This window comes from Triticum aestivum, chromosome 3B (genome assembly GCF_018294505.1).
Source record: "Triticum aestivum cultivar Chinese Spring chromosome 3B, IWGSC CS RefSeq v2.1, whole genome shotgun sequence".
Classification (NCBI taxonomy): domain Eukaryota; kingdom Viridiplantae; phylum Streptophyta; class Magnoliopsida; order Poales; family Poaceae; genus Triticum; species Triticum aestivum.
In genome coordinates this window covers 652,093,145-652,108,991 of record NC_057801.1, presented here as the reverse complement: position 1 = coordinate 652,108,991, position 15,847 = coordinate 652,093,145, and the positions used below count along the sequence as shown (strand labels likewise).

The following is a 15,847-nucleotide window of genomic DNA, read 5'->3' as shown; positions in this document are numbered from 1 at the left end:
ACAGGAATCACCGGCAGTGGAGATGAGATGCCTTTGTTTGTTTGGTATCCGTGCAAACCTCGCCCAAGCCCAAGGCAAGACAGGAAAAGTTGCATGGCTTTTCGCCGGTTGCATGCGATTAGTGCGACCCTGCAGCCTGCAGGTGACTGAAACTCAAACAGCTCCAGTTGAGTGCTGTCGTCTGGCCGGTCTTCTGTGCGGCCTGTTTGGACGGTCTGTGCGGCTGGCGTGCCTGCTCCACCTCCGGCCCTTGGTTGGCCCATCCTCTCTCGGCGTTTGTAAAGGCACCCACAACACTCATGATGACACCACAGCCAAGTGCGTGACCTTTGCTTCTGGAGCAATCTCGCCGCACCTTTTGCCCCGCGCAACACCGTGGTGTATGCATCTCACGTGTGTTGCCTCCAGTTGCAGCAGCCATCATGGCGTGTTGCTGCCAGTGCTACGCTCGAGCTGTGCGCTGCAGCTGCCCTTCCAGTCTCCCATCGCTGGAAAACTTTTGCAAAACTCTTCCCAAGCTCGGCGACGCAGCCCTAGGCAGCCTACCAGACAGGAGCCTGCTGAGATTAAGGATGCAAATGGTGGTACCCACTGCCTCTAGGGTATTCTCCGAACCTCTTTGGTTCAATCAAATGAACTAAAATTTCCAAAGTCACACAACTTTTGAAATTTTAGTTCAACAGAGGGTGCCGTGGGGGTCACAAATTTGTATTCCTAGCTGAGAGATTGGAAAAGGGACTTAAAGAGTTGATTCAAATGCCAGTAAGACCATACACCTACACTCCGAATTCAACACAGAATATTGTATGCAAAGAGACCTCTCTGATTTGACCAAGTTGGAAGTCAGATATTTGATTCCTGTAAATATAAGCCTAACAGGTCGGTCGGAGTCCCCAGGCTTAGTTCAGACCACTTGCCGCATCCACATATACATATCATACCCCCTAAAGCTACTAATATAGGAAGAGCAAAATCCCTCATTTATAATACACACTAGTCAAGATAATAATAATACTAGGAAAATTCGTCCCACGCGTCAAGCGTCAGGACAAGAGAACTAACCTACGGCAATTCTTCGGAATATACACTCGGTACCTCTGCTGTGGAAATGGTCCGTCATGGAACATGACAGGCTCCATTTCTTTCACGTGTGATTCGCAAGTAGATCCATTCAAACTCTGGAGAGTCACAGGCATGCTATAGGCCCATGCATTTGACCCACCTGAACACCCGCCCTATCTTGAAAGGAAGCGCATAGTCTTTCAAGAAGGATGGTTCTCTTGTCGCCTCCTCTGCTTCTGACCATACATACAAGCCCCGCTCTTGGCAGCCACCAGGGACAGTGTTGTCTAGTATGACAGCAACCAGAAATGCAATCACCATATTGAGTGACAGTATTGTGTTGAGGACGTAGTTTACCTGAGATGTGGGTAAACAGAGAATGACGATTAAATTTCCTATGTAAATACTATACATGTAATAATATGCTTATGCACACTTTTCAGAATTTTTCGCGCTTTGGAAATAAAGCTTTTGAGAAAAATAAATAAAGGGCTACCTGGAGCCCGTCCACCAAATGCCTTTTTCGCACGAAACCACCACTAAATTAGCATTTTGGGCCTCAACCCAAACATACAGGTCACAAACTACACTTCTCTAGATGTCACTCGACAATCCACAATAGTGAACATTTACCTTACAAGTATTTAAATTCGCTACAAAGTAAAACACACTCAATAACAACAGCAATAAAAAAGCCATACAGTCGCAAACAAGTTGGGGTAGGCCAAAGTTAACTCATAAGATCTCGAAACCGAGTTACAGTTCTGGCTAGCTAGCTTCCACGCACCCCTGTCAATGGCTAGTTCTTTGGTGATATTCCAGTCCTTCAGGTTTCTCTTTACGGACTCCTCACATGTCAGTTTGGTCTACCCCGACCTCTGTTGACATTATCAGCACATTTAACTGTCCGCTATGCACTGGTGCTTCTGGAGGCATGTGCTATATGCCGGAACCATCTCAAACGATGTTGGACAAGCTTCTCTTCAATTGGTACTACCCCAACTCTAACACGTATATCATCATTCCAGACTTGATTCTTTCTTGTGTGACCACATATCCATCTCAACATGCACATCTCCGCTACACCTAACTGTTGGACATGTCGCCTTTTAGTTGGCCAACGTTCAACACCATACAACATCGGAGGTCAAATTGCCGTCCTATAGCGTTTTGTCCCTTCCATTTGGTTTCTTGGATGCATAGGATATCAACGCCTCTCTTCCATTGTATCAACTAACTCCCGTAACTTACCCATCAGGGACCCTACTTTCCAGCTACCTATGCGGATGCTACTAGAGCCTTGTTTTTCACTACACCCGAGCGTCAATCTAGCGCACCACTAAGGATGCAATGACCGATCCTTGCTCACTTATCAACGTATCTAGATCAAGATACGGCGCGACACCAAGGGGGTGACGGCCTGCCCCTTGCCCATTTAAGACCACACCTGGGTTCCAATATGGCGCGTCACTAAGAGGGTTATTATGACCATCCCGGCTTAATAGGAATGATCGACTACTCAAATCAAGAAGGTACACCTTCTTTTCCAGGAGCTCGTCCAAAAGGAACCTCAAAGTTAAGAGTGCTTGGCTTGGAGCAATTTGAGAATGGGTGACCGACTGGGAAGTTAATCCCGGGTGCACACGAGTGAGGACAAAGTGCGAAGAAAAGACTAGTATTGGTCGGTGGGGCTAGTCTAAATCCTTGGTGGTAGCCAGGCGCAACGACCAGGAACCGGTCAGTGAATCAGTGGGTTTGGCCGGGGCGTTACAATTGGTATCAGAGCCACCCGTCGCGGTTACACGAGCATGTGCGGGTCAGGTTTGTGGGCATGTGGCGCATGGCGCATGTGGCCCATCGTGGCACACGGCATGGCACATGTGCTCCTGCTGGGCCAACGAGAACTTTGGTTCCTTTGAGTGGGGGTGTATGTGGCAATGATAGACTACTCATATCAACAAGGAGCACCTTCCTTTCTGGGAGCCCATCCGAAAGGATGGGTGACCAACTGGGAAGTTGATCCTGGGTGCGCACGAGTTAGGACTCAGGACAAAGTGCACAGGAAAGACTAGTGTTGGTCAGTGGGGCCAGTCTAGATCCTAGGTGGTAGCCAGGCACAACGGCAAGGAACCAGTGGGTTTGTCTGGGGCATTACAGTTACGCCCCAAGGATGTTCTTCTAGGTTTCACCTCCATAAGAGTGGTTGAGTTATGACGTTGGCTCGCCAAGCCTATCACAACCCTCCTTTACCCAGGCTTGGGACCGGCCATGGCTATGTTGAGACAACATAGGTCGGATCAATTTTCAGTTGAAGCGTGGCTTTGAGCAGCAAATTGCCAAAAAAAAGTTGTACATATGATTGTTTGTCAAAATGGTAGTAGTTCTTTAGTAGCAATTCCAAATATACCAAGTGAGCCATAGGACAATCCCAGTACCCTAGCATATGCTTGGTCCAAACCAAATATCTGCTTTTCTACTAGTCAGACGGTATGAAGAGTTCTAATTGACAATAGAATTTGTGCATTTTTATCAACAAAACACAATCATGCAATCATCATTTAAACTATAGTATGAAGATATAACCATGCATTTGTCATTTAAACAGTAGAGAGTAAAACATACTGATGCAAAAGATGGAAAGTTCAGTACATACCCCACCAAATCCAGTGTCTACAGGCCCATGTGATGCAACATTGTATGGCTGAAAGTAGGTTGGAACTGATGAATTTGTGTTCGGAAGTAATCCATACTGTTGGAAGTATGAAGGAACTGATAGGGATAAAAACAATGCTAGCCCAACTACAATACTGTTTCTCGAGCTTCCTGTGGCACCATAACGAAGATTGGACAAGCCAAGAGCACAGAGCATGGCCCACATGAAACAAAGGAGAGCTGCAACCATAACATCAGGGATGGAAGCAATGAAAGCACCAACTTTTCCTACAAATGAGATAGAGAAATAGTTGTCAGCAAGAACCATGCATGCTATTACCTGACTAAGTGATGTTTGCTCTTCCAATATTGTGTAAGAGCATTTTACGTCAAGACTCAAGACAAATGCGCGTAGTTACTTACCAACAAGAGAGAGAAGTATAAGTACAATAGCACCAAATCCAACTGCCTTGCGGCTACCCATTTTAGTCACAGCGATCGTATGTACATTTTCTGTTATTGTTGCTGACCCAACTCCTGTTCCCCACAGGCCAGCCAAGACTGTGGAGATACCCTCAACGCCTATACCCCTGCTAACAATTCCAGCTGTTGGTGGTCTTGTGGCCACAAACAAAGATGACGCATGGTAGGAACCAACCTTAAGTCAAGTGAACACAGCAGAATTGTAAGAAGATAGGATTTTTTATTATGATGAGCGTTCAATGGTTCCACCAGTATACTATATCTACATAAAGATCCAATTTCAGGTAATCAGAACAATAGTAAGACATGTGTCTGGGAAGGAAGCTTATTTCGAGTTGATGGTTAACAAAGACTCTTTATAGTGTAGATAATTTCAAATAAGGTTTTTTTTGCGGATAATTTCAAATAAGTTAACTATATCTACAGACACATTGTAATACTCCCTCTGTAGACAAATATAAGACGTTTTAGCTCACTAAACAGTGATCTAAAACGTCTTATATTTGTTTACAGAGGGAGTACATTGCAAGCTTATTTGAAGAACATATAAAATAAAGTAAAGCCAATATGATGAAGGTTTGAAACAAATCCCAACTTACAGAATCAACTGATGCAATAACTGATACAAGACACATCACAAGGCCCATTTTCCAATTGAAAACTGGAGTGCCCCATTGCAGCGGATACGGAAATCTGAACCAAGGAGAAACTCTCAAGGCATGTGAAGTGTCTACACGGCAAGATTTCATCTTCAATACATGCTTCCGGCAAAAGGCTGATATATTGTTTGACGCAGGAATATTTGCATCGCAACCTTTGTAGCTGTAAACTCCACTTGCTGTCAGAGCGAAAGCAACAGCCCATGTGATTCCTAGACCAAGAGGAACCTAAAGGGGCAGCACATCAGTAGTTCAAAGGTTAGTATCTCATGCAGTCGCAGTAACCGTAATGCAGCATAAATGAAGACAACAGGTCAATACTTTTAGCCCATCTTACCGCATAAATTAAAAAAACCCGGTAGCCAAATAACTTTATTTTTCGAAGGTACTGCACCAAGGGAAATATAAAAATATCAGCATAGAACTATTTGTAGTGAAGAAGACATTACAGCATTTAACAAGATTTCAAGTGTACTCACTAGTGCAAAGATAATGACCATCATTAATTGCAAGAGGCCCATCTCTATACATGACCCTAATTTAGTGAACCCATAACTGAAAAACGAAAGTCCAACAGCTGCGACCGTTGGTGAGACGACAATTGGATTTATCAACCTGAAATAAACAGAGATTGAATTGTAGAACAGAAGAACAAACTTAGCTTGGTCGATGGTCACAATGCCAAGCCAATCTATTGCACGAGCCAATGAATTCAGCACAGAAAGATGTTTAGGATACTGGGATATATCTAGGCTCCCCCTCAGGCCTATGCCGTGGACTATATTGGGTTACAGATATTTTCTTAAATTTTTGAAAGACAGCTCTTGAAGTTATGACAACTTGGATCTGATACCATATTGAGTTGCATACTTGCAGGCACCAACCAGTTAGCCCAAAAGCCTAAGTTGATAAGGAAAGGCTGATTCTATACCCACGCTTCAGTAGTTGTAAACAAAGTTAACTTACGGACACAAATCCATAACAATAGCACTCAAAAGCGGGAAATGATCATTAAGATGTTTACTTATGTTGATATCATGCAATGCTAATAATTAATCTTTACACAGTAGAGCTAAGTGAAAGTTGTGTCTCATATTCGAAATATAAGTTACTTTGCGGTAACACAAAACTACCAGAGTAAATTTCGCTACCTATGAGCATGCATCGTTCAAATCTCGATTTATTCACTGCCTAGGTCAATCAGGTCCATGGCAAAATCCTATTAGCATATGGACATGTCAGAGCAGCAGCAGACAGCTAAGATGAAAATGACATGTATCTTATTAGAAGCAAGGGAACAGAACCTTAGAAATAGTGACATGAGGCCTGTATATCCCAGCAGCACTTGGAATACACCTCCTATTATGATAGCTCCCTGCAGGTGCTTCATAATGTGTTTAAAGTTCTGCAATGATATAATTTGAGTTAATCTCAGATAACTTATTTCACAGGCCCTGCATTACAACATGTGCCACGAGCATGTTATAGAGGCTGTGTTGTGTCACTATAACACAAACAGGAAAAAAAATGCATACATTGTCATTGAGCCCAAAGAATTCAGGGGAGTTGATAATTGCAAGCGCGGGGGCAAGGTACACAAAGGATGGCCCCTGCACAAGTGGCAGCCTCGTTCCGAACAATGTGTGCAACAATGTGGTTAATCCTGAGACTAGCAACACCGTCGACACCACCGCTGCCGTGTCATCCTAAAAGATATGCATCCAAACAGCACCTATTAAGCAACACACCGACTGAACAGCCATGCTATATGAAAATGAGATGGTAAAAATTCAATGATGAACTCACGGCCGAGCCACCCATTGCAGGAACCATCACGAGCGGGACCAGGATGATCGACCCGAGCATGGAGATGTAATGCTGGAATCCGTATATCATTACTGGAACTGCAGCACAGCTTAAAAATGCACACATTAGCAAGCCTTATTATAACTCTCATTGGAACTGTGGGTGTTTCGGCTTTCCTCCTTAGGGTACTTACATATTCCAGGAGAGTCACGGAGCTCGTACTTCACGTGCGCCGGCCGCTCCGGCACATCCTCTTCCTCCTGCAGCTGCGGCAGCGGCGCCGCGGCCGGTTGCCCATTTGGCCTTCCTCCCTCCGAATCCCTCCTGCGCGTCCTCGCGGGAGGCGCTGCGGGCGGTTGTTGCTGCTGTCGCTGCTGTGGCGGCGGCTGCGGCTGCTGCTGCTTGGCATTGGTCGCCGCGGCGGCGGGAGGGGGCGGCAGGGCGGGGTTGGGCCGGGCCGGTGGGCCGGACTCCAGATCGGCGGGGGCGCCGGGCGGGCGGGGGAGCGGAGCCTGCCCGGAGTTGGGAGCAGAGGCGGTGGCGCTGGACTCGCCGGAGACGCGGGGCTGGAAGCCGGTGCGCTTGGCCCAGGAGAGGGGCTGCGGCTGCGGCTGCGGCGGCGGCGCCGGGGGCCAGGGGCCGGGGCGCGAGCGGCGGGGCGGCGGCAGCGCGCCGGACGAGGAGGCCATGGCGGGGGCCCGGGCCTCACCGCCGGCGAGCGGCGGCGCTGGGGGGAGGGGAGGGGCGAGGGTTTTAGGCGAGGGGTGGTGCGGGTGGCGGAGGCAGTGAGCTGGAGACGCGTACTGGCCCGTGCGTGCGGGCGGTGCGGGGACGGACGGTGGCGGAGATTTTGCGATGGGGTGACTGACTGGCCGCGGGGCCCGCGGCGTCAGTGCACGTTATGGCGTCGCGGGGGCCGCGTGGCTGGCCCGCGTTTGAAATTTCGGGGGACGCGGCGTGACGGCGAGGGTTTCGGTCAGCCCGCCCGCCCGGTTTGGTCCCGGTCCTGGTCGAGCGGCGCGTCGCGTGACGGTGACTGTGACCGTGACTGTGTGTGTGATCGAGTGATCGTACTCGGACGTTGTTTGTTCCTTTTGTCACTAGCGGCGGTGCACCTTACGTGAGGCCGTGGAAGTTATTACCGTGGTACGGGATAAGCAGGGTTCTCGTGCGTCCGCTACGGAATTACTAAGGCCAACTCCACCGCGCGACCCTATCCTGTCCGGACCGTCCGTTTGGGGTAAAAAGGACAAAAGAGGCGGCCCAGTGCGCGGTCTCAAACGGACAAATGTCCGGATTCCGTCCGTTTTCGACCCATCCCCGGCCCAAACTTGCGCTCGGTTTGGGGTGAAACGGACGCGCGCGGACGGCCGCGACGCACGCCCTTGTCCCCCCGTGGCCCGCCTGTCGGGGGACACTAGCAGTCCGTCCGCTCCCAACGCTTCACCCTCTCTCCCCGCCCCGCCCGCCGCCGGCGCCGCCTCTATTCTCCGGCCGCCTCCTCACCGTGCAGCCCCGCGCCGTCCATACCAAACTACGTCTCGACATGGCCGCCACCACGCCCGCGCTTTCGCCGTAGTTTTGGTCGTCTATCGGGGGAGGTTTGGCCGTCGCCGTCCTTGCCGGTGGCGGAGGGGACACGACCGCCGGCGACCGCTCTTCAAGGCGGATTCCGACGAGATCTCCAGAGCGGCCAGTAGCCGGCCGACAACCATCCCTGCTGCGTCGAGTGATCATCGCGGCCTCTTCACCACCACGACCGGAAGGTGTTCGACTTTTTGCCATCAAAGGTATGGACAGTGGAGACAAGTTTTTCTTTCATCACTTCCTTTGTTCGTCGGACGATTCATCGTCGGATGATGAAGATCTTGTGGTGGCTGCACTGGTCGTTCACGACCATATTCAACGACTGCTTCCTCGGTACAGGGGCTCACTCCCTGGCCGTGCTCCCAACCTGAACCGCAACAGGGAGAGAGGCCACGCCCTGCTTTATGCCGATTACTTTGCCAACACCCCGCTCTTCAAGCAGGATAAATTTCGTCGCCGTTTTCGTATGGCAAGGCATGTGTTCAATCGTATCCGAGAGGGAGTGGTTGCTCATGACCCATACTTCGAGTGCAAGACGGATGCCCTTGGCAAGCTTGGGTTCTCCTCTTATCAGAAATGCACCGCGGCCATCTGCATGCTTGCATATGGTATTCCAGGCGATCTGGTGGACGAGTATGTGCGTATGAGTGAGACAACATGTCTGATGTCAATGTACAAGTTTTGTCAGGCCGTGATCGAGGTGTTTGGCCCAGAGTACTTGAGACAGCCAACTGCCGCTGATACAGAGAGATTGTTGGCGATCAACGCAGCTAGAGGCTTTCCAGGCATGCTTGGCAGCATAGATTGTATGCATTGGGAGTGAAAGAACTGTCCATTTGCTTGGCAGGGCCAGTACAAGGGGCATGTTAACGGGTGCACTGTCATATTAGAAGTGGTGGCATCGCAAGATCTTTGGATATGGCATTCTTTTTTCGGCATGGCAGGTTCTCACAATGATATCAACGTGCTGCAACGCTCTCCAGTCTTCGCAAGGCTTGCAGAAGGCCACTCCCCACCTGTCAACTTTGAGATCAACGGCCACCAGTACAACAAGGGATACTATCTAGCAAATGGTATATATCCTCAATGGTCAACTTTTATGAAGTCAATCTCGAAACCCCAAGGTGAGAAGAGAAAGAGATTTGCCCAAATGCAAGAGAGTGTTAGAAAGGATGTGGAACGTGCTTTTGGTGTGCTTCAATCCCGGTGGGGTATCGTTCGAAACCCTGCATTGTCATGGGATGAAAGGAAGCTTTGGGAGGTGATGACTGCTTGTGTGATTATGCACAACATGATCGTCGAGGACGAGCGTGATGAGAATATCTTCGACCAAGGATTTGATTATCAAGGTGAAAATATTGAGCCCCTGCACCAAGACCCGGCCTCATTTGAATAGTTTGTCCAATTCCACCGTGAGATGCGTGATTGGCACATTCATTTGAATCTTCAAAATGACTTGGTTGAGCACGTCTGGGATCACATTGGCAACCAATAGATGTATTGGTCCAATTTAGGTTCAGTCGGGACAATTTCGATTTGGTTGTAAAACTATTTTATCAAAGACAATTTCAGTTGAGTTGCAAAACTATTTTAATTTTCACACAAATATTTGGGTTGGAAACTAGTTTTGATGCAATTTGGGCATTTTTGGCCCTGACAGACAGGATGGGGCAAATGGATGCGGCCGCGCGCTGGGCGCACGTCCACCGCATCCCTGGACAGGTCCGGACACGACCCCAAATCGCTACCCAAACGGACAGAATCCGGACAAAACGGACGTCCATTTGGGGTCGCGCGGTGGAGTTGGCCTCCACCGCGCGACCCCATCTTGTCCGGATGCGTCCGTTTGGGATAAAACGGACGAATAGCGCGGCCTCAAACGGACAAATGTCCGGAATCCGTCCATTTTTGACTCGTCCCCGGTCCAAAGTTGCACTCGGTTTGGGGTGAAACGGACGCGCGCGGACGGCCGCGACGCACGCCCTTGTCCTCCCGTGGCCCGCCTGTCGGGGACACTAGCAGTCCCTCCCTCCCACCGCTTCGACCCTCTCTCTGCCGCCCCGCCCCGCCGCCGGCGCCGCCGCTATTCTCTGGCCGCCTCCTCACCGCACAGCCGCCGGCCGTCCATACCAAACCACGTGGCCGCCATCACGCCCGCGCTTTCGCCGTTTTCGCCGTAGTTTTGGCCGTTGATCGGAGGAGGTTTGGCCGTCGCCGTCTTTGCCGGTGGCAGAGGAGACACGACCGCCACGACAGCTTCGGACGGCTCTAGAGCGGCCAGTAGCCGGCCGGCAACCACCCCTGCTGCGTCGAGGTGATCATCACGGCCTCTTCACCACCACGCCCGCAAGGTGTTCGACATTTTGCCCACAAAGGTATGGACAGTGGAGACGAGTTCTTCTTCCACCACTTCCTTTGTTCATCGGACGATCCGTCGTTCGAATGATGAAGATCTTGTGGTGGCTGCACTGGTCGTTCACGACCACATTCAACGGCAGCTTCCTCGGTACAGGGGGTCAGTCTCTGGCCGTGCTCCCAACCTGAACAGCAACAGGGAGAGAGGCCACGCCCTGCTCTATGCCGATTACTTTTCCAACAAACAACTCTTCAAGTCGGATAAATTCCGACACCGTTTTTGAATGGGAAGGCATGTGTTCAATCGTATCCGAGAGGGAGTGGTTGCTCATGACCCATACTTCAAGTGCAAGACGGATGTCCTTGGCAAGCTTGGGTTCTCCTCTTAGCAGAAATGCATCGCGGCCGTCTGCATGCTTGCCTATGGAATTTCAGGCGATCTGGTGGATGAGTACGTGCGTATGAGCGAGACAACATGTCTGATGTCAATGTACAAGTTCAGTCAGGCTGTGATCGAGGTGTTTGGTCCAGAGTACTTGAGGCAGCCAACTGCCGCCGATGCAGAGAGATTGTTGACGACCAACGCAGCTAGAGGCTTTCCAGGCATGCTTGGCAGCATAGATTGTATGCACTGGGAGTGGAAGAACTGTCCATTTGCTTGGCAGGGCCAGTACAAGGGCATGTAGGCGAGTGCACTATCATATTAGAAGCGGTGGCATCGCAGGATCTCTGGATATGGCATTCTTTCTTTGGCATGGCAGGTTCTCACAATGATATCAACATGCTGCAATGTTCTCTAGTCTTCACGAGGCTTGCAGAAGGCCGCTCCCCACCTGTCAACTTTGAGATCAACGGCCACCAGTACAACGAAGGATACTATCTAGCTGATGGTATATATCCTCAGTGGTCAACTTTTGTGAAGACAATCTCGAAGCCCCAAGGTGAGAAGAGAAAGAGATTTGCCCAAATGCAAGAGAGTGCTAGAAAGGATGTGGAACGTGCTTTTGGTGTGCTTCAATCCCAATGGGGCATCGTTCGATACCCTGCACTGTCATGGGATGAAAGGAAGCTTTGGGAGGTGATGACTGCTTGTGTGATCATGCACAACATGATCATCGAGGACGAGCGTGATGACAGTATCTTCGACCAAGGATTTGATTTTCAAGGTGGCAATGTTGAGCCCCTACACCAAGAACCAGCCACGTTTGGTGAGTTCTGCCGTTCCATCGTGAGCTGCGTGATTGGCACACTCATAGGGCTCTTCAAAATGACTTGGTTGAGCACGTGTGGGAGCATGTTGGCAACCGATAGATGTATTGGTTCGTTTTATGTTCATTCAAGGTAATTTCGATTTGGTTGTAAAACTATCTTTATTAGAGACAATTTCGATTGGATTGTAAAACTATTTTAATTTTCAAACAATTAATATTTGGACATGCAAACTTGTTTTCATATGAAAATATGGGCATTTTTAGGCCCTGGCGGACGAGATGGGGCAAACGGATGCGGCCGCGCGCTGGGCGCACGGCCACCGCATCCCAGGACAGGCCCAGTCACGACCCCATTGCCCTACCCAAACGGACAGAATCCGGACAAAATGGACGTCCGTTTAGGGTCGCGGTGGAGTTGGCCTAAGGCCAGACCCCCAAACGGATGTCCGCTTTGTCCGGATTTCGTCCATTGGGGGTGGCAATGGAGCCGTGTCCACTCGGATTCGTGGATGTGGCGGACGGGTGCCCATCGCGCGGCCGCATTTCGGCCGCATCTCGTCCGTTCGTCTAGCATAGTAGATAAAATGAAAATGATGCATATGAAATGGTTCAAATCAAACATAGCTCCCAAAATAGTCTTACAACTCAATCAAATTTTGTTTTGCATGACAAGAAAACAATATCAAATTGGCTTACAACCCAATCGAAATTTGTTTGCATGACAAGACTTAAACTCATAGATCTACTGGTTGGCAATATGAGTCCACACGTGCTCAACCAAGTCATCCTGGAGCTGGACATGAGTATGCCAATCACGCAACTCGCGATGAAACTTGACAAACTATTCAAAGGATGCATGAGGTGCATGCTCAGGCTCAACATTTTCACCCTGGAGATCAAACCCTTGGTCGTAGATACTATCATCACGCTCATCCTCCATGATCATGTTGTGCATGATCACACAAGCAGTCATCACCTCCCAAAACTTCTTCGTGCTCCATATCAATGCAGGGTTACGAACAATACCCCAGCAAGACTGAAGTACACCGAAAGCATGCTCCACATCCTTCCTAGCACTCTCTTACATTTGGGCAAACCTCTGTCTCTTCTCTCCTTGCGGATTGGGTATGGTCTTCACAAGAGTGGACCACTGAGGATAGATGCCATCAGCTAGGTAATATCCCTTATTGTAATGGTGGCCATTGACCTCAAAGTTGACCTCCGGGGAGTGCCCTTCCGCAAGCCTTGCAAACACCGGAGACCGCTGAAGAACACTAATATCATTCTAAGAACTAGCCATGCTGAAGAAAGAATGCCATATCTAGAGATCTTGTGAAGCCACAGCTTCAAGTATAACAGTGGCACCTTTCACATGCCCTTGTACTGCCCCTTCCAAGCAAATGGACAGTTCTTCCACTTACAGTGCATACAATCTATACTACCAAGCATATGCCCGGAAAAGCCCCTCTCGGCATTGATAGCCAACAACCTCATTGTATCAGCGACATTTGACTCTCTAAGGTACTCCGGGCCGAACACTTCCACCATGGCCGTGCAAAAACTATATAATGAGAGGAGACATGTTGACTCACTCATACGAACATACTCATACACAAGATCACCAGGAATTCCATGCAAGCATGCGATGGTCGCAGTGCATTTCTGGTATGAAGAGAAACCAAGCTTGACTGGGGCATCCACTTTGTCCTCAAAGTATGGGTCATGCGCGACCACTCCCTCGCGAATACGATTGAACACATGCCTTCTCATTTGGAATGGACGACAAAATTGATGTGGCCTAAAGAATGGACCATCCTTAAAGTAATCGACATAGAGAAGGGTGTGGCCTTTCTCTCTATTGCGGTCCAAGGCCGGAGCATCCCGAGGATTGATCCCCTGTACCGAGGCCACTTCCTAGTGATGTGTTCATGTACGACCAACGCAGCTGCCAGATCTTCATCATCCGAGGATGAATCATCCGATGAGCAAATGAAATTGTGAAAGAAAAACTCATCACCACTCTCCATTGTACCTTGTGAGCAATCCATCGAACACCTTGCGGTTGTGGTCGGAAAGCGGCCGGATAATGCACACCCTGCTCCCCTCACAGGCAGCAAAGCAAGGTTTTGGGGTCGGTGGTGGTGGAGGGCGCCCCGCGCCACCGAATGGCCGGCCGGAAGAGGTTGGAGACAACGGACAACGACGACAGTAGTAGTTTGTCTCCCACCGACAACACAGGGAACGTCGGCCAAATGCTTTTTGGTAGGCTGATGCGGAGACAACTATGACATGGTGCAGTGGTGGTTGGGACAACCCTGGTGGAAGACGACGCGACCGGGGGTGGTGGTGGCGGCGGCGATGGTGGGGGCGGGGAGGGGGGGAGGTAGAGGAAGAAAAAGAGGGTTCTGTCTCACCGACGGGCGGTACAGGGCAGGACAAGGGCATGCGCCGCTCGTGTCCGCGCGTGTCTGTTCGCCCGCAAACTCGGCCCAAACTTGGGTCGGGAATGGGTCGAAAGCGGACAAAAGACGGACAATGGTTCGTTTGCAGCCGGCGCGTTGGGAGGCCTGTTTTGTCCGTTTACCCCCAAAGGGACGCAGGCGAACATGATGGGGTCGTGCGTTGGAGTTGGCCCAAATGAAATGAAATAATTTAGCCTGGGATATGGCTTGGAGTATTGAAAAAAAATGGCTGATGAAGCAGGGGAGAGCAACTTCTCTGCCTTCTTTCTTCGCCGGCATGGCTGCGGGTCCTTAGCCCCTTTGGCTGCCACTCCGGGCTAGGGACCCCGACAACTTTGCTCTAACTACTAAATAGAATAGGCTTAGTTTTTCTCGGAGGTGTTGCATTGGTGGTGAAAATGAAATCAATGTCGCGTCAGAATAAACTGGCTCTGCTTCTTCTCCACCCTGCCGATGTTTCAATCTGCACCGTCGGGAAGTAGGTAGCCTTTATGTCTCGTAGGACTTTGGTTTTGAGGATTTTAGGTTGTGGTGGCTGGTATCTGGTGTCTTCTCGGGTGACAACATCAGCTAGTGCAGAGTATGCATGTCTCTTGGAGTGTGGTGTGCAAATGGCGGCTTGCCGTGACATTCTTCTTCTCTGATCACTTTGGATGAAGACGTCATCGTCAGGATCTCGCGGACTTGAGGATGATCCCCGACCGACGTGCCACAAAGATTCGGTTCCATTGTCTCCGGCGGGCCATTTAATTGGTTTACAAAGCAGCCTGGTATGCAATGGAGTTCTTCTAGATCTTGGGTGTGAAGGTTGCTACGTCTTTCTCTTGTGGTGCCATGGTGGCGGCGGTGATAGGCGAAGGGGGGTTGTTAGATTAGACATACGGATCTCCCCCCGACGGGTCCCCCTCGTCCCTACCTGCTCTCGCGAGCGGGGGGGGGGGGGGACGAATCCTAACCTGCGCCGCTACCAGCCCCCCTCACGCAGCCCTTCCCCTTGCAAAGCCTGCTCGGCGTTGTTGGGGAACATAGCATGCAATTTAAAAAAATTCCTACGATCACGCGAGATCTATCTAGGAGATGCATAGCAACGAGAGGGGGAGAGTGTGTCACGTACCCTCGTAGACCGAAAGCGGAAGTGTTATGTTAACACGGTTGATGTAGTCGAACGTCTTCACGATCCAACCGATCTAGCACCGAACGTACGACACCTCCGAGTTCAGCACACGCTCAGCTCGATGACGTCCCTCGAACTCTTGATCCAGCAGAGGGTCGAGGGAGAGTTTTGTCAGCACGACGGCGTGATTACGATGTTGATAATGTGATCCGAGCAGGGCTTCGCCTAAGCACTACGATGATACTATCAGAGGAGTAAATGGTGGAGGGGGGCACCGCACACGGCTAAGGCAATGATGTTCCTTTGGGGTGCCCCTGCCCCCGTATATAAAGGAGGGAGGAGGAGGTCGGCCACCAGGGGCGCGCCAAGGGAGGGGGGGGGTCCTATTAGGACTCCACTCCTAGTAGGATTCGACCCCCCTATTTTTTCCCTTCTTACAAAGGTGGAAAGGGGGAA

General features: G+C 50.2%; 1 protein-coding gene across 1 annotated transcript; it reads right to left on the bottom strand.

The window, feature by feature from the left end:
- Positions 1-802: 802 nt before the first annotated feature.
- On the bottom strand, positions 803-7,474 carry LOC123071476 (nucleobase-ascorbate transporter 12). The gene is made up of 10 exons (XM_044495049.1): positions 6,856-7,474; positions 6,663-6,760; positions 6,392-6,562; positions 6,161-6,261; positions 5,336-5,471; positions 5,194-5,244; positions 4,797-5,084; positions 4,138-4,372; positions 3,716-4,002; positions 803-1,419 (listed from the first exon to the last, which is right to left on the bottom strand). The coding sequence occupies exons 1-10, from the start codon at positions 7,349-7,351 to the stop codon at positions 1,198-1,200; spliced, it is 2,085 nt and encodes a 694-aa protein (XP_044350984.1). The 5' UTR covers positions 7,352-7,474; the 3' UTR covers positions 803-1,197.
- Positions 7,475-15,847: the final 8,373 nt, after the last annotated feature.

What these genes read in the sequence shown, in the direction of transcription:
- LOC123071476 (XM_044495049.1), bottom strand. Translation starts at nt 7,351, where the DNA reads ATGGCCTCCTCGTCCGGCGCGCTGCCGCCGCCCCGCCGCTCGCGCCCC. An exon ending in CCGTGACTCTCCTGGAATAT is followed by an intron (nt 6,761 to 6,855) that starts GTAAGTACCCTA and finishes GCTGTGCTGCAG; the next exon opens with TTCCAGTAATGATATACGGA. An exon ending in TCTTTGGGCTCAATGACAAT is followed by an intron (nt 6,262 to 6,391) that starts GTATGCATTTTT and finishes ATATCATTGCAG; the next exon opens with AACTTTAAACACATTATGAA.